The sequence below is a fragment of the Rhincodon typus genome, chromosome 5 (genome assembly GCF_021869965.1).
Source record: "Rhincodon typus isolate 14 chromosome 5, sRhiTyp1.1, whole genome shotgun sequence".
Classification (NCBI taxonomy): domain Eukaryota; kingdom Metazoa; phylum Chordata; class Chondrichthyes; order Orectolobiformes; family Rhincodontidae; genus Rhincodon; species Rhincodon typus.
The window spans coordinates 30,130,219-30,156,154 of record NC_063336.1 but is presented as its reverse complement, the minus strand read 5'-3'; the positions used below and the strand labels follow the sequence as shown (position 1 = coordinate 30,156,154).

At 39.6% G+C, this 25,936-nt stretch overlaps 1 protein-coding gene across 1 annotated transcript in view; it reads left to right on the top strand.

The window, feature by feature from the left end:
- The first annotated feature begins 3,126 nt into the window (after positions 1–3,126).
- Positions 3,127–25,936, top strand: part of LOC109934506 (hormonally up-regulated neu tumor-associated kinase) — a 46,319-nt gene continuing 23,509 nt past the window's right edge. The window contains exons 1-4 of the mRNA XM_020533239.2: positions 3,127–3,369; positions 13,112–13,404; positions 18,646–18,701; positions 22,203–22,335. Of these exons, the coding sequence (XP_020388828.2) occupies positions 3,139–3,369; positions 13,112–13,404; positions 18,646–18,701; positions 22,203–22,335 (713 nt within the window). The 5' untranslated portion in view covers positions 3,127–3,138. The remainder of the gene's footprint in view (positions 3,370–13,111; positions 13,405–18,645; positions 18,702–22,202; positions 22,336–25,936) is intronic.

Genomic DNA, 25,936 nt, shown 5'->3' with positions numbered 1-25,936 from the left:
AGGTATGTTTTGTCCTTTTTTTATGACAGTTGAGCCAGAGGTACTGAGCAGCCTGTTCCAAACCAATTAAGTAAACAGCTTGTGAGACCTTTGGTATTTTTTTAAATTGGAACAATAGAAGCAGCATGAATGGGTGGAGTTGGGCTCCCACAGAACCGAGGTTTAGTTTAGCTTTCAGGAATTACTGGGGTTTTGAAGCTGGCTGTGAAAACTGTCTTTCTCTCTGTTGCAGCTAAAAGCTGGAGTTCCCTCTATCAGAATTTTCTCTTGATGTTCTTTCCTCCTGGACTGGAGAAACATTGCATGTGAGACGATCGATTTCACTAAATTTGCCTTTGCCAAGGGTGTGTTTATGGGATGTTACTATATTGGAACAGTTGCTGTTTAGTAGTGAAAAAAATTATCATTATGTTAAGTTTTCCAATAGAGCTAAGTCATTCTAATTCTTCTTTCTTTTGGTTTTATTTTAACTATATGGTAAGAATAAAGTGTGTTTTGCTTAAAACCGAGTAGTGTAATTGATCAAATTACATCTGTAACCCAGCAACTTATACTTGTCTTAAAATAAGGAAGAAGTTAGGATCTAGGCTACCTCCTTGATATATTTGAGGGGTATTGTTCTGGTCTATGACAAATTGGGGCTCTTTTCAGAATCAAAATCTCTAATTCCAGGTTCAGATTAGATTATTTGACTCAAAGACAATGAGTGGTGAGCATTGTTTTTTTTTCAGGTGTTGTATTCAGTTGATTTAAACAGGGTGTGCCTTGTGTAGTAATGGCTCTTTCAGTCACTAAGGGTTTCCTGGGGGTGGGAGCCGTCACTTCGTGAGTTTTACAGAAAGTGAGCAAGGCAAAACTTTTGGAACGGGCAAACAAGTTGAAGGTGGAGTTGCCTGTGTCTGTTAGGAAAGGGGAAATAATTGTGGCAATAGCTCCACACTTCCAATTGCCAGGAATGGAATTGGAATATTTGGAAATAGCTAAAATTCAATTGTAAATGAACCTGAGGAAGGGTCACCAGGCCCGAAACATTGACTCTGATTTCTCTTCACAGATGCTGCCAGATCTGTTGAGCTTTTCCACCAACTTCTGTTTTTGTTTCTGATTTACAGCATCTGCAGTTCTTTTAGTTTTTGTTTTGCAAATGAAGGCAGCTTGAATATGAAAAGGAAATGAAACAGTTTAAATTACAATTGAAAGCAGAAAAAAACAGAGAGAAGAAAGGGAGAGAGTTTTTGAACTTCAAAAGTTGCAACTGAAAACTGAAAGTCGCCTTAAAATGGTGGAGGCAGAGGTGAAAGGTAGGAGTAGTGATGAGGACAATGATGAAGAGCAACCCCACTGTAGCCAAAGGGGTGGTGGGGAGTTGTTTAAATATGTCCAAAAGTTGCCTAAACTCAATGAGAAGGACATAGAAGAATTTTTCTTTTCATTTGAGAAAGTGGCTAAACAAATGAAATGGCTGGTGACCATGTGGGTATTGTTGATCCAAACAAAGTTGGCAGGTAGAGCTAGTGAGATATTTGCATCACTATCAGAGGAGGTATCTGTGGAGCATGAGAAGATGAAAAAAGCCATCTTAAGTGCATATGAGCTAGTGCCAGAAGCCTACAGACAATGTTATCAGAAACCAAGGAGGGAACATGGTCAAACGTACATAGAGTTTGAAATGATCAAACAAAGTAATTTTAATAGGTGGATAAGGGCATTGAAAATAGATCAGAAATCTGATGCTCTTAGAGAGACAATTATTTTGGAAGAGTTCAAAAAGTCACTTCCGGAAGTAATGAGAACTCATGTGGAAGACCAGAGAGTTAAGAAAGTTTAGCAGCGGAAATGGCAGATGATTATGAGTTAGTTCATAAATCAAAGTTTGGCTTCTGACATCAATTTCAATCTGTGAGGGAAAGAAATTGGGAAAAGAAATCCTCAGGTGGTAAAGGAACAGTAGATCTCATTGAACATAGTAAAGATAGTTTACCTCAGTTTAAAAAGGAAACCCATGAGGTAGCAAGAGAAGTAAAAAAGCTCAGGAGTTTTTACTGTAATAAAATAGGCCATGCGAAGTCACAGTGTTGGTGGTTTAAAAAGCACTGGGAAGATGGATATAGAAAAATGGGATAAGTCAGTATCATTGAACTGGTAAAGAGGATCCCGGTGGAAGCTAAAGAGCTGCAAAAGAATGTACAGCCTGGTCAGGGGTTGGCTAATAAGAGAGTACCAGATCTCTTTAAAGAATTTGCCTGTATTGGTAAGGTTTACTCATGTGTATCAGGAGGAGTAAGTAAAGAAATTAAAATTTTAATAGATAAGGGAGCAAGCCAATCTTTGACGGTAAGAGATGAGGAGATATGTAATTTGGAAGGAGTATTGCCAGAGAAGGTGTTATATGTGGAATTCATGACAGTGGTGAATAAAATCAGGGTTGCCCCTTGGTCCATTATTAAACCTTTACAGATTTCTGGCAGGGCTGCAGGCCACATAACAGAGCTCAGGAAGAGGGAGGTCATGAAGGCATTGGAAAACGAGAATGAGAATTCTAAGGTTCAGGCGTTACTTCAGCAGGAACAACAGAGTGGTGGTGGGTGAAGGGATCTGGTGCGGGTTAAGCATCAGGCTTTACGATGGCGTCAGATCTGAGGATGGTCGAATGTGGGAGGCGCGAATGGAGTATCTTTGGAAATGAATACTTCTGCAATCATACCTATATATTTGTTAAAGTGTGCTCTCCCAGGTATTTCTACCTAGTGCTTCTTAAAGTATGCTACTTCAAAGCGAATGGTTACAATCAATAGCCGGTTCAGTTTCTGCCCCCACTCCACAGTGGATCATCGGTTGGAATCACACAAATCCCTGTCTGTGTCACAAGGATGATCTCCACGCTGGGATTGAATATCCGTTGTGGATGGGCCGGGAGGATGTCAGCGTGGTTAATTATCTATGCCATCGTTGTGCTTGAGGGGTCCGGTATGCCTGGAGGTAAATCATTAACTGATCTGTCAGAGAGGAGTCGAGTGATCATGGGCTCGGAGCTCGGTCTGCGGGCGATGCTGGTCACGAAGCAGAGAGAGCTGCAGTGAAGTAGCGAAGGTGGGAAGCAGCGGCTCTCGGCTCAGCTTGCCCGTACCGTGCCCAGCGATGCCTGCTCTCGCTCCGGAACACAACGTGACAGAGGGGGCCGAAGAAGGGCAACCGGCCCAGCCCGGCAAGGACTCGCAAGTGCCGGAGTGTTTCATGGCCATGCCTCAGGATCTGATGAAAAGTTTCTCTCACATAAAACGGGTCGGGAATTACCTGGTGGGTAAAATGATCAACAAAGGCTCCTTTGCCAAGGTGATGGAAGGACTGCATGTTCCAACAGGGGAAAAGGTAAGGACCAACCGGGGGCTGTACATTGGCTCCTGGTCAGTAGATGACAACCCGAAAAAGTACGTGTTCGAGATGTATTTTTTTTTTAAATTCATTGCCCAGTGAAAATTACTCAAATAGAAAGCAGGTTAAAATAAGAAAAAAAAATCGAATCCAACATAGGAGAATAAAATGAACCAGCCCGGATGAAAAGTGCTTTGTTATATACTTGAGATCTGAGGTGAAGCTGATCCACACTGCTGGAGTTTATCAATGCTTATTATTCTCAATCCCATTCAACTCAACTTCATGTACGCGTTTACTTTTCTCACGTTATTCTGCCTCTTCTTTCCAATTATACTGAAGTATTAGCTCAGAACCAACTGCAGTTGTGACACTGAATGTTTGTGTCTCTGTTCTAATCCAGTCTACCTCAGTGAGCCAGTTACTGTCTGAAAATGCATGCATCAGGTTGATCCCTGCTCGGGTTCTTAACTGTTCTGTGTGTTTCCCTTGTCCTCCTTCCTGCTTAACAATGGACACCGTATTCCCATTCGCAACGGGTTTGCTTTCCCTTCTTAAACTGCTGCTTCAGTTTGTGAAAGCCATGCTTTGCCTGTTTGATTCTTCACGTAGTCCCCTCCATGAACGGCTTCCTACATGAGGATCCAGATCTTCTGATGTCTGGAGATCATTGAAAATTAAAGGCATGGCCCTCAGATTCAGTCAGGAGGGCCTCACAGAAGTCCCAACACAATGACCTCTGTGGGAATTTCCTGGGAAGTTTGAACTTCTGACGGACAATTCCCCTGTTCCCCAGGGGCCTCCAAGTCAGAGTCAGAGATTTACGAAACATCTGACATACTAACCTGGATTTTTACCCAGGAAATGTTAGACCGATAAATCATAAATTTACCTCCTGGCTAACTATGCAACTACCCAAAAACAATCAGTTTGATACCCTAGACACCCTCTCCCCCTCACCCAACCAGTCCTGACTATCCCCTGACCCCACCTCACACTTTCCACATAGCATCCTGTCCATTCACCTCTGCCACCCACCCACCATACCGCTCTGGCCATTCATTCATTCCCCAACTCACCCATTGACTAACCTTCGTTTTTTCACCCATTCATTAACTTTCACACTGGACATTTAAACCTATCTAATGGGAGCTAGTGTGGTTAAAAAGAAGTATTTTTTCATTCTTTCCTCACTACCCCACTCCCCATACTATTTTCACCATTTTCCTACAGTGGAGCTCTTTGTGGAAGAGTTTGATCTGAAGAAGCCAGGTATTGCTCAGCAACACCAAGGTGCAGAAAAGTAGGCCCACAGCAGCATTTTGATGGTGATGGCTGCTTCATGAAAGTTCCGCTCATGTTTTTTTTAAAATAGAAATTAACATTTTGACTTGTCTTTTGGGTGTTAAAACAAGAACACCATTTTAGGATATATGAAGTCCTGTACTCAATATCATCTGGAAGTAGTATAGGCAGTCATTTTTGTCTCTTCAGTGATCAGTGGGTTGCTATTTAAAAAGACCATGGTGTCTGTAGAAGAAACTCAAAGGTTGTCTGTTAGACCCACTTCACATAAACCTAGAAGGCATGAGTTCTCCTATAATAAGATAACAAGGTGTAGAGCTGGAGGAACACATCAGGCCAGGCAGCATCAGAGGCGCAGGAAAGCTGACGTTTTGGGTCTGGATCCTTCTGGATCCTATCTCTGAGTGAGTTCTCCTAGATCCACATTAAGACAGCAAATCATGACTTCTATCACTTCACCATCCCTTGTCCTAATTGTATTCTCAACTCCCCCTATCTGCCATAGACATTGACGAACAATTTTGTTCTTTCTTATGACTGGTCTTAAAGAGTCATAGAGTCATGCTGCACAGAAACAGACCCTTCGATCCAACTCACCTATGCCGACCAGACATCCCAATCTGACCTGGTCCCATTTGCCAGCATTTGGCTCATATCCCTATAAACCCTTACTATTCATACCCATCCACGTGCCTTTTAAATGTTGTAATTATATTTGTCGGTTGCTTCTTAAGCAAGAGAATCTATATTGCATGACCCTCTCACCCATCATTTAGGTGCAGCAGTTGCTAGCTCTACTCAGTTCACACTGAAGAATATGCACAAAACACATTCTAGGCTTTCTTACCTTCCACTTTGCAGTATATCATATTGATTAAAATAAAACACTATTTACATGCTCCGTTGCTAAAAATGTTGCCCTTCGTTAAATAAAAGGTAAAGTCACCGTTGTCCTGCTCACTCGTTAAAGACAGAGAGATGACTGGTGGTGAGTTTAACCTGAGGGAGACCATACCTCAGGTGAGGGGAGAGGTTGAGAAAAGGAATCCCTCATGGTAACCTTAGCAAGTGCAGGCATTGAACCCATTCTGTTAGCATCACTCAAGGGGAGGAAACCAGCCATCCAGCCAACTGAGCTCATTAGCCCAGGGGAATTACTACTTTGCCACAGCCTTCCCAGGCTTCAGCTGAAGTGTCCTAGACCTTATAAGACAGATATGGAAAGTTAAACACATTTAGACTTTGCAGGGGAGTCAAAGTGGAAAAGACAATAGTGTGCTGGGGGTGTTAGTCTAAAATGTCTTTAGTTGCATTTTACCGTATTTACCAATGTGAAGTACAATTGATTTGTTAAAACAATGTTGATTCAATAGTGATGCTTGCTTTACTTGATTCTTAAATAACTAGGTATTTAAATTTTTCTTTGAACGTTAATGATCTTTACAGAGATTACAGCGGCTCTTAGTTTTCTGCCACTAACCTTGAACCCAGGATTACTAAATTGCTGCTACTGATCTCCTACTTGACATCAATGGACAGATTTTTCATTGGGAATTCACGACTTTGTATCATAACTTAAGCAAGATTCTGTGGGACAAATTATTTCAGTAGCTGCTGTGATCCTATTTAACAACTAGCAATAATCCATCTCCTATTTGCATTTATTTCTCCAACCACTTGCATAAGATACATCCTTGGCATCCTCTTTGAATCAAGATGAACTTTAAACCCCATGTCACATGCAGTACCAAGTACTTCTGACTACACAAATTCACACACTTCCATCACCATCTTGCTCCCCCTGGCCAAAATTACCATCTGCACTGTTGTCACTTCCAGGCTCAACACTTTGAAATCTCTTCTTGCAATCTATCTTGTTCCCATCAGAGCCAAATATTAACCCTTTATGAAGTCTGTTATTCATATTCCAAACCAAACAAGCTCCCATTTATCCTATCTGTGTATCCTTGCTATTCCACATTATTTTCCATTCGCCATTCCTCATTCATAGCTCAGGAAGCTGAAATTTTACTCTTGAGCCACAGAGTAAAAAATACTCTGGACCTCTGCCAGCTCGTCCAAAGTCCTCTCCTTCCACACATATAATTGCTTCATACCTCCCAGGCTACAACTGTCAGTTGCCTCAAAGTGGGAATCGGTTGCTTTCCCATTCTTCTCAGAGCTGTAAAACTGGATTCAGGAAGTTGTTTGGCAACCAAAACTTGCTGGAGAAATAGAAATGAAATCTTGGCTTCTAAATTGTTCAAGCTGCATATAGGCAAATAGTTAATATATAATTAAGTTGTATGATTAGTGAAATACTCCATTTTCCACAATTTACCATGTGATCCCACCCTTCAGTTGCCGTTAACCTTGGTTAACTGGCCTCCCACCACATGTACCTCTCCCATTGCCTTTTTTTTCTCACATGGTCTCTGGTCTTTCCTTTCAGATAACCATCATTTGGCCCTGGGTGGAGCCAATGCTTGCAATGATGCTGCTTTGACCACCCATCAATATTTCCTGTTTAATTGCTGACATTTAGGCCTCTCCAACTCTGCCCATACAAATTGTCGTGCTGCTTCTCAGAGGAACGAATACTCATTGTTGGACCTCAAGCACTTGGCCTCAAGTTATCTAACCACTTGTCCACTCTTTGCTTTTAGATCTTCATCACATTTCCCAGAGGATTGCTACTTTTACTAGCACAGCATCGTCATTGGCTACAATCTGACTCCACTTCAGAAAACATCTTATTCCTCTTCTGTTTAGCCAGCTTCTATTTTATTGTTTACTTCTACTTTGCAATTGACAAAATATGCATGTGATTTTTTTAAAAGGGCTGTTTCCCAAGACAATAAACATATAAAAATATATGTAAGAAGAGAGCAGGAAGGTGAAGTGAATGTAGACTCCTTAGAGAATGAGGCTGGAGAAATAATAATGGGGAACCAGGAAACGGCAGAGGGAGTTGAATGAATACTTTGCATCAGCCATGAGAGCAGAAGGCACTAATAGCATCTCAAAATTGCTAAATATTTAAGGAGCAAACGTGGAAGAATAACTCAATACAATTACTATCACTGGAGAAAAAAAATGCTGGAGAAACTAATAGGGCAATAGACTGACAAGTCCCCTGAACTTGATGGAATATATCTGCAATATTATAGGAAGTAGCTACAGAGATAATGGTTGAATTGGTAGAAATTTTCCATGAATCCTTAGATTCTAACCGCTTAGTTTATTAGGAAAATGTTAGAATCTACTATAAAGAATGTAAGAGCAGCACATTTAGAAATACATAATATGATCAAGCAGAGTCAGCATGGCTTCATGAAGAGGAAATCATGCCTGCCAAATTTATTAGAATTCTTTGTGGAAGTAACAAACAGGATAGTTAAAGGAGAAGCATTAAATATATTTGGATTTTCAGAAGGTGCTGGATAAGATACCATATATAAAAGGACATGCCAAAACATATCACAAGCTGCAGAGGTGAACACTCAGCAGGAATTTCAAAAATATTGTAGATCTCTGACTTGTTAACACATTTTTGAAAGCTAAGAAGAAGGTAACACAGCAAGGTAGTTTTGATAATAATACTGATAGAGTGGGCTCGATATTGTTAGAAGATAATGAGCAATGGCCGGTGGACAACACAAGACATTATCGATTTGCAAATTCAAGATTGCAGGAAAAAGATATTTCTAATAGCGCACATATAAAACCCCTGTCTTCAAAAAGAGCCAGTAGAATACTGCTGTATCAAAACATCTTCACGTCACTCAATGAATTACCTTTGCAGTCTAATGACAATATTATATTGATATGATTTTAGGCATTTCTTCAGCCAGAGGGTGGTTAATCTGTGGAACTCGATGCAGAGGGCAGTGGAGGCCAAGTCATGAGTGTATATGACAGAAATAGATAGGTTCTTAATTGCTAAGCGGACCAAGGGTTAAGGGGAAAAGTCAGGAAAATAGGGTTGAGAATCATATCAGCCATGACTGAATGGTGGAGTAGACTTAATGATTGAGTAGTCTAATTCTTTTCCTGTATGTTTTGGTTTTATGGTCTAATCTGAATAAGCAAAAATATAGAAATACTGATCAAATGAGTCGTTTACTATTCTATGCCATAGTGCCATTGCTTCAGTAATACCAATTCATCTTTGGTTCATTGTATTATACAAGGGATGATACCTCCAACAATGCAGCACACCCTCAGAATTCTGTAACGTCAATAACAGTCTGGATTATTAATTCAAACTCTGTGGGAAAGTTCCAAAGGACAGTGTTAAACAAACAACTAACAGTTTAAAACAAAGCAAAGCCCAGGTCAATAACGTCAGTACAAGAGCCCCAGAAACGCCAGAAAATTTGTGTAAATGCTGCTAATGGTGGCTCTTCAAGGTTTTGCAATTTTACAACTAAAGTGACATTTTCTCATTGTTGTGCAGAGTTCCATGAGATAAAGAGAGACCAATTATTAGTCTGTGAGTGGAGAACTAGACAGTATAAATTTAGCATCACCAAAAGCACTAGGAGAGATTGAGTGTGTTTTTTGATGAAGAGAGGTGATAAAATAATTGAATGCTGCAAGAGTTGGAAGCAGAATTTATAATTGCTTTAAAAACTAAAAGAAAATGTTATATTAAAGAGCAGGGAATAGGATTCAAAGGAAAACTCTTATAGGGTGTGCTTGATGATCTTCTGTTTATGCCGCTGTATTATGTTATTATTTAATATTGTGCTATATTTCCATGGTTGCTCCAGGCTGAACCTCTTGATATAACTATCATATTCCACATTTTTGTAAAACTCATATTTGGAACACTCAAAATATGAAAACTTAATAAATATTTTCAGAGCAAAATCTGTAACGTCAATAATACATCTATCCGGAAACTTCTAAAACTCCACAATTGTATATTGACATTAAATTTAGTTATTCAAAATAACCAATCCTCATTAATACATTATTTACCTCCCTGTCTTATAATTGTAGCTCACTATTTTTATGCGGCCTATCTATATGATGTTACAGTGGAAAAGCTGGCACGCTGGAAATATCAATTCTTTCTGTGGCCTCCATACTTTGCTAAAAACTGATGGATAGTGTACATTCAGAATCTCAATACTAGATTTAGGACAGAGAAGGACACAACCTAAAGAGAAAGGCAAGGGTAGAGAGGTGGAAAGGCTTAGGGAGGGAATTGTAGTTAATGCATTTGACAGCTAAAGCCATTGTCACTAAAGGCGAAACTGTTAAAGTTGGGAACATTCAAGAGTCCAGTATGTCAGAGAGTAGTGGAGTTGCAGGTGAATATAGGAATAGGGAGGGATGAAGCCATGGAAGGATTTGAAAACAAGAACAAGAAAGAATGAGAATTTTAAATCAAGGCATTGCTTGTCTGAAAGCCAGTGGATATCAGTGAGCACAGGGGTAATAGGGAAACAGGACTTGGTGCAAATAATGATATGGGCAACAGAGTTTTGGATGACTTCAACTTTACAGAAGCTCAAATGTAGAAGTCCAACAGGAGTCTGTTATGATCATCAAATATAAAGGTAATAAATAGGAATGAGCATTTCAGCAGCAGATGAGGTGAAATGGGGCAAAGTCAGACAATGTTATGGAGCTGGAAGTAGGCAGTTGTGGTACAAGTGCCATACCTGGTTAGAAATTCATCTCACGATTAAAAATCACACCACAGTTGCAAAAAGTCAGGTTTCCTCTTGGAAATTTCCTCGGGAGAAGAATGCTGTCAATAACAATGAAATGGTGTTTGGAACTGGGACCAAACGCAAGTTTTCGGTTTTCCCAGAGCCTAAATTTATGAAAGTGCTACTCATCTAATAATGCATATCAGATAAGCTGTCTGATAGTTTAACACCATGGGAGGAGTTGAAGGAAATGGTAGTGAACAAGAGATGAGTGTTGCCAACGTAAATGTAAAAACTAATATTACCCTTTCAGTTAATGTAACAATAAATAGGAAGGGCCCAGAATCAATTCTTGGACCCTACCAGTGCAGGTATGGCAAAATAAGTGATTGATGGTGATTTTCTGCTTACTCTTAAATAGATAAGAGTGGAGGCAAGTGAGTGCAGTTTCAGAGATGTTGGAGGACGACGGTGCAGTCAATCATATTAAAGGCTGCAGACAGGTCGGGAATGATGTGCAAAGCACATTAACTTCATCACTGTCACATGGAATGTCATTTGCTACTTTGCAAAGAGACATTTTGGTCTTATGTCAGGAGCAAAAACCTTAGTGGAGAAATTACACTATGGAGTTCTGGGAAAGATAGGCATGGATTCGAAAGGCGTCAATGCATTCAAAGACTTTTGAGAGGAAATTGAGGTCAGAGCTGGGATAGTAATTTGCAAGGATGGTGCGGTCAAGGGTTTTTTTCTGACGATGGTCTAATGAAGACAGACAGAAGGACAGCATCTGAAGATAAGAGAAATGAAGTGGAAAATTTTTGAGAGGTAATTTCAATGTTTGGCTTTTGGCATCTGAAGACACAGTCACCAGTAGTGGAGAGATTAGAATTTACAGTGTTCAAGTGGTCAGAATTAGAGCACAGTCCTCCTTATTATTCATTCATGGTATGTGTGCATCACTGGCTAGGCAAACATTTATTGTCCATTCCTAATAGCTGTGGAGAGGGTGATGGCGAGTTGTCTTCTTGAACCTATACACCCTGTGGGGTATAAGTGTGCCCACATTGCTATGAGGAGGGAAATTTCAGGACTTGGACCCAGTGACCATGAAATAACAGCAAAATCGTTCCAAGTCAGGATGGCGTGTTGCTCAAAGGGAAATTTGCAGCTGGTGGTTTTTCCACACAGATTCTTCCTTATTGTTCAGTAGTAGAAGTTGCAGGTTTAGGAGATGCTGTGGAAGGAGCAAGGATGAGTTGTATCAGTGCATCTTGTAGATGGTGCACACTGCTGCCACTCTGTATTGGAGGCGAAGAGAGTGAATGTTGAAGGGGAATGATCATCAGGCTGCTTTGTCCTGGATAGTGTCAAGCTTCTTCCATGTTATTGTAGCTATGCTGATCCAGGCAAGTCAGGAGTATTTCATTCCACTCCTGACTTGTGCCCTGTGGATGGTGGGTGGGATTTGAGAAGTCAGAAGCTGAGATCCTAGCCTCTCACCTTTTCTTGTTGCCACAGTATTTGCTGGTCCAATTCAGTTTCTGATCAATAGTAAGCTCCAGGATGTTGATAATGGAGGGTATTTGAGTCTTAAGAGAGTGAACTTTTAAAAATATCAGTTGCCATAAAGACCAGGAGGGAAGTTGCATGGCCATCAGTTTATTGAGAGTAGGATCAAGGAAACAGAAAAGAAATCTCAAGGTGAAAAAGATATGAGGGAAGATCAGAGGGAAGCTAGGAATAGATGCAAGTTCAGAGTGAGGGTACGGGTTTAAGCCAGTAGGCTGCTACTCTGGTGACTTGGGGTCAGCCCTCGCAGGGACTTGCAGACCATGCCTCTTGTCTTCTTGTCCTGTCTCACTCTATCCATTGGGAATATGAAGTATGTGCATTCCTTGTGTAGAATCTCCTCGTTATAACAAATAAACTGCAATGTATCCCTGGTGAAACCTGCTGGAACCTGGAATGAACCGGGGGTAGAACAGTCAATGTCCAAGGTGACCTTGGCAGTGATAAGCCGCACAGTCCATGGGCTCCGCCTGGAGCTGTAACAAGGGGCATAGCTCCATGACCACTTCCCTGGCATCGCTGAGCTACTATCTGAAGAGCCTTTATGGTTCGGCCTCCTGCACAGTGCTTTCCTCCTTCCTCTACTTGCAGCTTCTTCCGCTCTCTCTTGCTTTCTTCCCTGTTCCTCCATCCTCAGCCCTGAAGAAAGACCTACCAGACTTCATATGGACAGAATAAAACACTTTACAAAGGAGATATAATATGTCTTGCACCAAAGTAAAGTGGTTTCCTGAAAGTCGTAATTAATTTATTCAAGGCAGAAATTGAAACCCAAAGAAGACACAGAAGTTACCCAGCAACCTAAGAGGACAAACCAATAACTGACCTGTTTGAAGGGGATGAGTCCTTTATACAGAGCTCTTACAGGGCCCTTGTTGATGGATGGGGACCTGATTTGCAATGACCAGATGAATCAAGGCTCGGGGTCAACCAATTTCACAATAGGGACTTACAACAAGAATGGAGCCCAAATTAAATATTATAATGGGATTTTAAAATACCTCTAGCATGGTACCTGGACACATACTGAGAAGCAGGATCCAACAAGATGGGAGGTTGACATTTGGTAAGAAATAAACACGCACAGGTCACCACCATTCTGACTGAACCCTTAGACATCTGTTTGACAGCCTTGGAATCACATTGCTGGCCAATATCTATATGTGTTCATTAACTTAATTTACTTTATTTACCAGGTAGCGATCAAAGTGATTGACAAGAAAAAAGCAAAGCAGGACACTTACGTGCGGAAGAATATGAAAAGGGAGCCCCGCATCCACCAAATGATCAAGCACCCAAACATTGTTCAGTTATTTGAAACCCTGGAGACAGAGAACTCCTACTACATGGCTATGGAGTTATGCCAGGGAGGAGACCTGATGGATAGAATTTGTGAAAAGAAGAAGCTGGAAGAAAGAGAAGTGAGAAAATACACTAGACAGATCTTGTCAGCAGTGGAGCATCTCCATCGTCACACGATAGTACACAGGTAGAACTGGAATCATAGCCTGCCCATCGGCAGAGTCAGATACTGCTCCTCATGTATCTGTTATCAGGGTTATCTATCCTGTCTCAGTTGTGGAGCTACTTAACACATCAAACTTTATACACCAAACTGTTTACTGATTCTGTCCTGCTCTGCATGAGTATTTTAAATGGTTATAAGATGGCCCTTTTGAATTTCAGAGATTGCTGCTAACAATGGAGAATTAGAAAATAATCCTCAAGTATCAATATTGGACACCAATAGTAAGCTGTCAATGGAATTTATTTCTGAGCAAAGCAAGTAAACAGTGAGAATGAAACATATACTCAATTTAGACACCACATGGATGTATGTGGTGCTAATTCAGCTGTTAGATAGTGTGCTTTTCCACCAAGGGAAGAATTTGTCTCTGCACTTTGTGCATCCAAAGTGTAAACTTTTAAAATTAAATAGTTTTCACAAAAGCACAAACTAGAAAAGGAGCTGATAGGTTCAGAAAGCTAACACAAAAATAAAATGCAGACAACTCAGATTGACATTGATTTTAAACCTTTGACATACAGAAAAAATGCTTTGGCTAAAGTACAAATTTAACTTATAAATGTATCCTTCAGATGAGATTTTCAACTGAGGCCTCTCTGAGGCCTTTAAGTAAGGCAGATTTAAAACATCCCAAGCACAGTTTTGAAGAATAACTAGGGGAATTTTCCTGACCAATACTTGTCTCTCGGACTACACCATTAGCAACACAGATTATCAAGTTATTATCACATTGTTGATGGTGGCACATTGGTCTCCACAAGTTATCTGTCACATGAATTGCTCTCTACATCTTCACAAAATTACAACGCATTGGGGAATCACAGCAGTTATTTTATAAATTTTCCAGTATTTTGTAATATTGCAATGAAACTTTGCACTTTTCTCATCTAAAGTGAGGTATTTACTGATTGTTCTGCATTTGACACATGAAGATAAATTATTTTTCATTGTATTTTAAAACCTTTTAAAAGGAGCTACACACAATCTTATAAAGGGAAAACATTGACATCAACTCCAATGAAAAACAAAATGCTTCGAAGTAAATAAAGATGCTATTGGCAATAGGGGGATGCTAGTCTATATTATCCACACTTTTAGGGTGTCAAATGAGTGCAAAGCATTTTAATTGAGCACTGGGACGGTCTCTGGTTCATAAACATAGGTGTTGGTCAGGAATCAAGGCTTTAGGACCCTAAGTATGCTAATGGTGGACCAAATGCTGGTTAAAGGAGCTTGCTTCCTAATCTATCAGAATTTTTCAGAGGTCTCCAAGCCACTAACTAAAAGTAAAAGTAAAACATTTGCTTGCATACAAAAGGAACAGTAGTACTTCCCAACACCACATTCCACAGGAGCCTTGATTGACACATGCCCCATCACATCTCACCCCACCCAATACCACCACTCTGTAGTCGAAACCATTTTTTTGGATTTTTAAGATCAATATCTGAAACTGTTTTTCCTTATGGTACAAGCCACCTATTATTGTTCAATCTGAAGATGCGTTCAAAAATGAACCCAAATTAAGTTCTACCCAAGTAAATGTCTTCCAAATGTCCTCCCTCAGCTCATGAACCAACATTTGTTGTATCTCTGACAGAGCAGATGAGAGCATGGCATCATGGAGAATTCAAACCTTTTGGTATAACATGATGCATTCTGCTAATATCAAACATATTTACATTTCAATGGTAACTTCCTCAACTGAAAAGGGAAGTGACATTTAGGTTTTTAACAGATCAGCTAGGACTGGAATGCACTGCCTGGGAGGATGGTCGAAGCTGGTAACTTCATAAATTTTAAAAAGTATTTGGATAAGCTCTTGAAATGTCACAACATTCAAGGCTATGGGCCATGTGATGGATAGTGGGACTAGTACAGATTTCGAGTATTTTCTATTGGTGCAGATTCAATGGGCCAAAGGGCCTCTTCTGTACTGTATGATTCTATGAATCAAATCACCCTTCCACATCTTTGAACAGCTGTGTTTATTACTGTCTGTGATTGGCAGTAAGCTGAGCGGAACAAGTGTGGTGATAGATAATTACCCAATTAATATTAACATGTGCTTGATTATAAGTGTTGCAGTTTGAATAATGTTGATACTGTAAAGCTTTACTCACTGTGTTGAGATGTAATGGCAGAGGGCAGTTTATTTGTTATCAATCATGAAGATCAGAGTCTGCTGACATTGAGTGCGGGTTCTAAAACAAGTCAATAAAGAAAGATGGCAGTTGGTTCTGTTTGTCTAATGTTGACCAATCACAAAGGACAGTGACTAAATCAATCATCATAATTTATCATATAGTGGAAATCAGTCATGAATGTTTTCTTGTTCCATATGCACAATAGATGTCAGGGAAGTCAGATTTACAGCTGTTGGCAAATGTCGCTTCAATCCTGGGACTCACAAAACTGAACAACATAATGTCAATTGCAGATAATCAGGCTAGAGCAGCAAGCTGACTGTAGGTAATCTACTCAACAAAGGTACTGTCAAAACTGATTGTTTGTGAATAGGACCTGTTCAAGTACCACATAACAGACACATTCAGAAAGAGAAGCAGGCAGCAGGCAGTTAGTATGGTGATCATGTCTCTGGACAATTCATCCAGAGGTTCAGGCTAATGCTCTGTGGACACGGTTTCAAAATCCCACCTCAGTAGCTGGTGGATTTTAGTTCAATTAACATATTTGGAATTAATATCAGTAATGATGACCATGAAACATTGTCAACTATCATAAAATCCCATCTTGTTCATTCCCTAATGTCCTTTAGGGAAGAAATTTTTCTGTCCTTACATGATCTTGCCTCCAGACCCACCGTCATGGACTGACTCTCAACTGCTGTCTGAAATGACCGAGGGACCTAACCAGTTCAAGGGAGATTAGGAATGGGCAAAAAGTACTGGCCTTGTCAACAATGGCCACGTCCTGTGAAAGAATAAAGAAAAAAAGCAGAAGCAGATAGTATTAAAGGGATGTGGAGACTTGAGTACATAATTGGCTGAAAGAGATGGGAGGCAAAGATGAATGGTGAACAAGTAGTTTTATTACAGAAGGAAGTTTAGGGTGGGGGAGGCAGTTCTCCAGTTGTCAGTATGAGAATGATTGCTTCAAACAATGACATAAATGTGGAAAGACAGCATTCAATTTCAAACTTTATGGATGATCCAAAAACTGGCAACATAGAAGTCATAACCAGGATAGTATCTGACTTCAGGGGACACGGATAGATTGATGAAATGGACAGATATGTGGCAGATGTAAATCAATGCGCTGAGTGTGAAGTGATGTACTTTGGGAGGAGCAAAATTTAGAAATTGTAGAATCTGAATGCTGCAATTTCGAGGAGATGCAAAAGCTTGGGGATACATGAGCACAAATCCTTGTAGATGACGGGACAAATTGATAAGGCAGTTGAGAAAGCCAACGGGATACTTTACTTTGTAAACAAGGACATTGAATACATATACAAGAAAATCATAAACATACACTACCACTGGTCAGCTGGAATATCGTCTACAATTCTGGGCACTACATTTCAGGATGGTTTTCAAAGCCTCAGAAACAGTTGTTCACCAGTGTGATATAATGGATAAAGAATTTCAGTTGTGTGCAGAGATTGAAGAAACTGGGATTGTTCTCCATAGACAAGAGGAGATTAATGGACACCTTATAGAGATATTTAAAACTATGAAGAATTCAAATCAAACAAGAAGGGAGAAAATGTTTCCTTCAACAACTGAGTCTGTAATCAAAAGCCGTGGATTTAAAGTGATTGGCTATAGGATGGAAATGAAGAGAAATGTTTTCATACAGAGCATCTGCAATGGACTTATTATCAAGGGAATTGAGAAACATCTGCCTTGCAGCTGTTAAAGAGCTGGAACAGGCCTCCTTTTGTATTGTAAGATTCTGTGATTCTAGCCACATAATCATCCAGCTCAAAGCCTTGAATATCCAACAATGTCATCAAGTAGGAACCTCTTCTTTTTTAATTAGCAGAATCATATTGTTTTGCCTATGATCACACCACTTAACATAACTTAAATACTCAAGTTTATCTTAACATTATTTTGCGTCCGACATTATTGAAGGACTGTAATTGTGCTTTATAGAAATACAGAATTTTAGAAGTTTAAAGCTCACCATGGCAGACTGTGAGGATTGATTTGTTGAGTATGTAGCTTAATTTATAACCAGTACTCAAAAAATGACTTAGAAATTTGTTAAATGTTACAAAAAGAATCAATCAGTTCATCAATATCTTTGAGATAAGAGAGGATGCTTTCTCACCCCAATCCTCCTGCTCATATTTCTTAAACATGACTCCAGTTCACATGACAGAGGTTATTCTTGTTGTATTTTGAAGTGACCCTACAAGCCATTCATTTCACTATCAATTTCTCCAGGCAACTACAAATGGTCATTCATTGGATTTAGGAGCTAAATTGTTCAAACATATAGGCTTGGCAGTGTTGGTGTAGCTAACCTGATGATACTTCCCCTGCACCGGTACATGTATGGTGCCACAGATTCCTCGCAGCCATAAGTAAAATTCACGCTGATCTCAGATATGGTAAATGGTAGGGTCAGTGGTAGAAATTTTCTGTGTGTGGATCCATCATAAATTGGGATTAAGTATCAATAAATAAGCCAACGCTACTTGTCAGAAAGAAGATGGTCTTGGGATGAGGCTTCAAAAATTGGTTTTCCCTCTGGCTAGACCTGAGCTTCACCAGTCTGCAAATGCAGCGTTATTCAGTTCTGCTACTCCACCTGGATATTCCTGTCCTGTCTCCTTCTGAATTTGTGTCTACACAGCAGTGTCTTCAGGAGCAGTTTTTGATATGCCCTCTTCTGGTTCCTCTACAAAGGGTAGGGTGGTTCGGTAGCAGTAGGGTGGTTCATTGCCTGAGATGTACCCAGACTGCTTCAGAAAGCTGTCAGGAAAATTCGGAAAAGTGAATCATTTTCTGAGCCTAAAAAGGACAAAGAGATTCCAATTGATCATAGCTTGACACACTAGGATTGTAAACTCATGGGGTTTGGCCTCCTTATTTGTAACTCAGAGGAATAAGGAGAGAAAAATTCTAAAGACCATTGGGCAGTTGTTCAAACAAACTCAGTTTAAATGTGAAATAAATTTCAAGTAGAATATTTACATTTAAATTAATTGTTTCCTGTTGTTTTCTCAAGGGATCTAAAAATCGAAAACTTCCTCCTTGATGAAAATAACAACATCAAAATTGTCGGTAAGTGTAATAAAAATAAAGAAATAATTAGAAACTAATCATACAAAATGTGTGCTTGAGAGACGTTGTTAAACTTGAAAGAGTGCAGATAAGATTTACAAGGATGTGCCGGGGTTGGAGGGTTTGAGCTAAAGGGAGTGTGATATAAAATGGATGTTGACCCCCCCTCTGTGAACTAAAACCAAACACCCAAAAAGGAGCACCTCACCCTATAATCTGTAAAAGGAGTGTGAAAAGTGGTGTAACCTGCCTTTCAGTAACTTCCAGTGATTAAATAAAACAAATCCCTGACACACACTTTACAATCAACAAGTTACAATTTTTTTTAAACTCTAACAGTGAACAGATTAACTAAGTTATTAACAAAGAATAAATCCCTTCTAACTACTAACTTTTCCCAAATAAAACAAGATTCGAAGTAATCTGTTCCAATAAATATAAGTGCCACTTATATAAAACAAAAAAATAATTTAGTCTTTCAAAACTACAGCCAGATTACTTGTCTGCTGGAACGCTCTGTGCCTTCTCTATCAAATGTTCTGTCAGGAACAGCTTCTCAGGCCGACTCTTCTGTCAGGACCAGTTGTACTATTGGTGCATTTGATTTAGGTGGTGCATTCTCTAACACTTAGAGAAGACTGTGAGAGCCAGCAATTCTCTCTTGAGAACTGAGAACTGATAACTGTAGCAGATGGCAGTTAGTTCTCCTGTCTTTGCCCAGCTGCCCTTTCTTTTATATCCTTGATGCCATATCAATATTTCTTACAATAGGATTTGTCCTATTTTATCAAAACCGTCAGATTTAAATTTAATTGGTTTTTGGTATCAAAGTGCCTGGCTCAAATTGATTTGCTAAATACAAAACCTTATTTTCTTGGTAAAACTACAGCTTGTCCTGCTAACTGTATGGCTTTTGATACAAATTTTTCAATTTGAGTGCTCTCTGTGTACCTGCAAACCCACAAGCTGTTGCCCACAGATGTGTTTTTTTGTATTTCTAAGCATAGAAAAAGCATATCACCTTTTAAAGGGATCACGCACTGCTTTCCCCCTTAACATTTTACTAACACCAAATTCTAACTTCCTGCCTCCCAATCCATAAATACTCTACCCAATTTTGCAACAGAGAGGCTGAATAGGCTGAGGCTATTTTCCCTGGAGCGTCAGGGGCTAAGGGGTGATGTAATAGAGGTTTATAAAATCATGTGGGCCATGGAAAGGGTGACTAGCCAAGGTCTTTTTCCCAGGATACAGAGTCCAAAACTAAAGGGCATAGGTTTAAGGTGAGAGAGGAAAAATTTCAAAGAGATCTAAGGGACAATATTTTCATGCAGAGGGTGGTGTGTGTATAGAATGAACTGCCAGAGGAAGTGGTGGAGGCTGGTACAATTACAATATTTAAAAAGCATCTGGATGAGAACATGAATAGGAAGGGTTTAGAGGGATATGGGCAAAATGCTGGCAAATGGGATTACATTAATTTCGGTTATCTGGCCTTCATGGACAAGTTGGACCAAAGGGTCTGTTTCCATGCTGTATAATTCAATGGCTCCATGATTCTAGTTAGAAATCACATGTTCACTCTTTATAATGTTGTTGCAGCCACATTAATATGTTAGAATAAGGATTCAATCCAAAGACAATTATGAGCAATTCTGGCATTAAGCAGTGGTAAAACATGCATTATCATCTCGGCCACCCACTGCGTACCACATCCAGTTGGTTTAATAGAAACAATAATCAGGAGAGGTATTCAACCTTTGCTAGTTCACAACAGGCTGAGTACAAACTATATGGAATCAACCTGTGCTTGGAAAACTCAGAACATTGTGTCCAACAATAGATGTAATTGGGCAGCACTTCATGAACAATCCCAAGCGTGCCCAAAAATCACACCAACATACAATTTGAAATTATTAGTTGGGTTTGCAATGTGGCTCATTTATGCTTTGCTAGAAGCTGCATATTCTCATATGCAGGGATCAGGTCCTCTGCAGTGAAATGAAATTTGTGCTTTTTCAAATAAACAAAAAATTGGGAGACATTATTCTCTGGCGCATGCTCCAATGCATTGACCTGATTAGTAAAGGTAAGAAGTTGCCATAGTCCTATTCTGTCATTAGAGATAACTAATGTTGGTGTAATCGAAGGGTCACCATGCCTCTGCAAGGAGAGACGAGGAAAGTCCTTCCTCAGTCAGTGTAGGAGTTGAACTCCTGCATCCATTGAATCTTTGTATTGCAAGCCATCTATCCAGAATACTGAGCTCACCGATCCCCAGTAAGAGTTCATGGGCCAGTCAATACCGTGTTTCTTATGCAATATAAATTGTTATTCCCTTTAAAACTTGGTATTCGATTTGGTAGAGTATCTGAACATGCTAAAAAGATCTGGCAGCATTTCTCTTTTATTAGCAATGATCAAATTCTGTACTATATTACCAGCAGCAAATTGAAGTTTGTTCCAAAGCTGGTGATAATGGGTAAAATTCCTTTATAATAATACTTTATTGGCCTTTATTGCAAGGTGAATACAGTGTAAAAATAGGGAAGTGTTTCTTAAAGCATGTGGTATTTTGGTGACAGCACCCCTGTAGTATGGTGTATTGAATTAGTTTCCTTCCCTAACAAGGATTAATCTTGCACTGGCAGCAATTCAGAGAAGGTGCATTAGGTTAATTCCCAGGTTGAAGGGGCTGCCTAATGAGGACAGGTTGAACAGGTTCGGCAATAATCATACTCACTGATGTTTATAAAAATGAGAATGTTCTTATTAACATATAGAGGATTCTGAAAGGGCTTGACAGGATAGATACTCAGAAAGATATTTCTCCTCATGATGGAATTGAGAACTTGGGACACTGTTCAGAAATAAAGTGTCTCCCAGTTATTACACGAAAGAGAACCTTCTTTTCTCAGAGAATCAATAATATTTGGAATTCTCAACCCCTGGGGAGCAGCGGAGGCTGTGAATATATACAAGCTGAGTTACATTTTTTTATCTCTAAGGGAGTTAAAGATTATAGGGGACAGTCAGACAGGAAAGTGAATTGAATTCCATAAATAGATCAGTTATGGTATTATTGAATGGCAGACTAAGTTTTTGGGCTACTTCTGCTTTGCTTCTTATGTTTCTTTTGTCATTTAATCAAATGAATGGAAGTCTAAATCCTGTTCATGTGCTATTCAGGGATGTACTGTAGTTGCTAAAATAAAAGAATACTCCTGCTCATTTACTATTTTCAATTTCCCATCTAAACTAAGGCCTTGTACAATGTAAATTAGAGAGCAGAACACATTGCTTGCAATGATTGACACTGGTAGATGCCTGGCACCTGTAGAACTGAACTTCAGCAAAAAACTTCAAGCGTTTAAGATTGAAGGGGGATAAAAATGGTCGTGAGGTAATGAATGAAGAATAAGGTCTGTACTTGAGCACCTATTGAAGTCTTAGCTAACTTGTTTTGCATTGATTGCCCGTTTTGTTTATTTCTCAATGTAGATTTTGGACTGAGTAACACCTTGAAGAGTGACAGCCAGGAGTTGTTGAATACACAGTGTGGGAGTCCTGCCTATGCTGCTCCAGAGCTCCTTGCTCATCAGAAATATGGTCCCAAGGTGGATGTCTGGTCAATGTAAGGATTGTAACAGGAGCAACAGATAAAAATTGAATTTATATTGCACTGGGATGTCTATATACATCCTTATTGCAATTAATGCAATTTAGTATATTTGTCTGAAAAACTTGGACTGACTTATGGAATTGGATTTTCAATAGTGTTGAGAATCAAAAATGGGTGTGAGTTTTGGGTTCCAAATGCCAGTAGACAGCTATTTACAATCTTTAATGATCCAGTCAATAAAAGGCAAGGAGCCCTCTTATTGTCCAATCAAAGCCATTGGGCAAGCCCGTAATGCTAGGGCCAATGGGAAGCTCTGTAGTTCAATGATTGGCAAACCCTTTGGAGGTAGAAGCTGCTGGCCTGAACAAAGGGTCTACAAGGATGAAAGCATTTGTCCCTGTAGCTCTGAAAATCCTTTATCTTCAAATAATTATCCGTTGCCTTTTGAAAGCCACAGTTGACTTTGTCTCCATCACACTCACAAGCTGTGGAAATGTTTATTTCTCCATTTCTCCACTGGGTCTTTTGTCAGTCACCTTAAAATAGTGCACTCTGGTGCTCGACCCTTCCACCATTAGGCACAATATGTCTCTATCTACTTTGTCCAGAGCTCACATGAACCACATCTATCAAATCTCTTCTCAACCTTCTCAAACATTCTCCACTTCACCAAGTCTCATAAATATTTTCTGTATGCTCTCCAATGCCTTCCTAAACAGTGGCTCTCAGATTTGGACATAGTACTCCTGATGAGAACAAACCAGTGGTTTATAAAAGTTCATGAGAATGTCCTTGCTTTTCTACCCTATACCCTTCTGAAGTCTCGAATCGTGATTCAGTCCTGATCCATTCCTCCAGCGAATCTATGTGATCTTCAAATTGATATCTTATCTACTCATTGTTCACCATACTTCCAAGTTGCGTGTTATCTGCAAACGTTAAAATTCTATCCAACAATTCCTCAAATGCTGAAGCATGTCCAAAAGCAATAAGACCTACACAACATCCAGGATTGGACTCATAAAAGGCAGAGAACTTTTACACCATACAATCTCAGGCAATGAACACATCCAACAAGAAGGAATCCAACCATCACTCCTTGACATTCACTGGTGTTGCTATTGTTGAGTCCCCCACTAACAACATCCTGGGGGTGACCATTGATCAGAAACAGAGCTGGAATTGCCACATAAATACTGTGGCTATAAGAGAAGGTCAAAGGCGAGGAATTCTGAAGTCAGTAACTCCCCTCCTGGCTGTTCTAAGCCTGTCCACCATCAACAAGGCCTAAGTCAGGTATGGAATGGCATGAAAATAAAATGCTGCAGATGCGAAGAATCTGAAATAAACACAGAAAGTGCTGCAGGAACTGAGCAGGTCTGGCATCATCTGTGGAGAGAGAAACAGAATTTGCACCTCAAGGCTGATATGACCGTTCTTCCACTTGCCTGATTAGTTATATCTCCGACAATACCCATGTTATAAAGCAGAGGTTGACACTCACTTTACAATCAACAACTAACAATTTATTTATCAAACTCTGACAGGGAACAAATTAACTAAACTATTAACAAACCAAATAAACCCCATCTAACTACTAACTATTCCCGAATAAAATAGGATTCTAATGGTATGCTGTTCGAATAAAGAGGTAAAGAGATAAAGAAGTCCCACTTATATAAAATTTAAAAAACATAGAATTTAGTCTCTCAAAATTACAGCTAAGTTACTTGTCTTCCAGGATGTTCTGTGCCTTCTCTGTTGAATGTGGTGTCAGGAACACCTTCTCCATCGACCCTTCTGACAGGAATATTAACTAGTTGTGCCATAGGTGCCTTTGTTCTTTAGATGATGCTTTCTCTAAGACTCAGTAAAGACCTTGAGAAGCATCAATTCTGTCTTGAGAGCGGAAAGCTGTTAACTCTGGCAAATGGCAGTTAGTTCTCCTGTCTTTGTCCAACTGTGCTCTTCTTGTATATCCTTGATAACATATCAATTTCTTACAATAGGATTGATCTTATATTGTCAAAACCATCAGATTTAAATTTAGTTGGCTTTTGTTATCTAAGTGCCAGATTCAAATTGATTGTCTAAATTCAAAACTTATTGCCTTGGTAAAAACTGCAGCTTGGTCTGCTAACTGTATGGCTTTTTGATACAAATGTTTCAATTTGTTTGCTTTCTGTGTACTTTCAAACTTCCAAGCTGTTGCTCACAGACATCCTATATAAATCTCCAAGCATAGAAAAAGCACATTATCTTTTAAAGGGACTACACAATGCTTTTGTGTAACCTCCTGCCTTCTAATCAACAAGTACGCTACCCAACTTCGCAACACTTCCCCCTTCAAGAGAAAAAGAACCATCATTATGAAAAGATGGCTTCATTTTTTTTCATTTTTTCTTTTAAAACCTTTCCTTCATTATGAGATCCATATCTAGTTAATCTAGAGTTACATATTTTATATTAATTCTATATATTGAACACTACCGTTTCTATCTTAAATAAATATTTTTCTTTTAAACTCATAATCAAGCATCTGCAATAATATTTTCACAACTCACAACATGTACAATCTGTAAATTAAATGCTTGTAACATAAGATTCCAATGAAATAATCTGGTGCTCTTGTCCTTAAATCTTTTCAGAAACGTCAAAGCATCGTGATCGGTATACACAGTCGTCTCTGATGCATTGTTTACAACATAAACATTAAAATATTGTAAGGCCATTACCAAACTCAATAATGCTTTTTCATTGGTTGAATAATGTTTTAACGAAGATCTGTAGTTCGGGTTGAGGTTTGAGTTGTTGGTTGGTTCGCTGAGCTGACCAGTTTTCATGCAAACATTTTGTCTCCCTTCTAGGTGACATCATCAGTGCTGTGTGGCCTCCGTTGAAGCACTGTCGTTCTGTCCTGCTCTGACTTTGTATGGGCCGGTCTGTCATGGTGGTCAGTCTTGTTTCTGGTTTTGTACCATAGTGGTATGTACATGGGGTCTATTTCAACACGTTTGTTTATTGCACCAATGGTTGAAAACCAGGCCTTCAGGAATTCTCATGCTTGTCTTTGTCTTGCTTGTCCTAGTACTGTAACTTTGTCCCAGTCAAACTGATGTCCTTCTATATTAAAGTGTATTGAAACGAGGGAGAGTTAGTTGTGCCGTTTTGCTGCAAGTTGGTGTTCATGTATCCTGGCCATCTGTCCTGTGTAGTGTTTCTCGCAGTTGCTGCATGGTATTTTATATATCACATTTGTCCTTCTCATTGTGGGTATGGGGTCTCTCGTCTTTGAGAGTAACTGGCGAAGTGTGGCTGTTGGTTTGTGTGCTATCATTATTCCAAGAGGTTTTGGGAGTCTTGTAGTCAGTTCTGATGTATGTCTAACATAGGGTGGGGTCTCCAGTGTGTTTGGGGTGTGCAGTGTCTTCTTCATGTTGTTTGTTAGCCAGGCATTGGTGGATGAAGCTGTTAGGATAATCATTGTTTCCAAAGACTCTGTATAGGTGTTCGTTTTCATTTTTGCGCAGCTCCGGGGTGTTGCAGTGAGTTATCGCTCATTTAAGCAGAGTCTTGACACAGCTCTGTTTATGGACACTGGGGTGGTTACTGT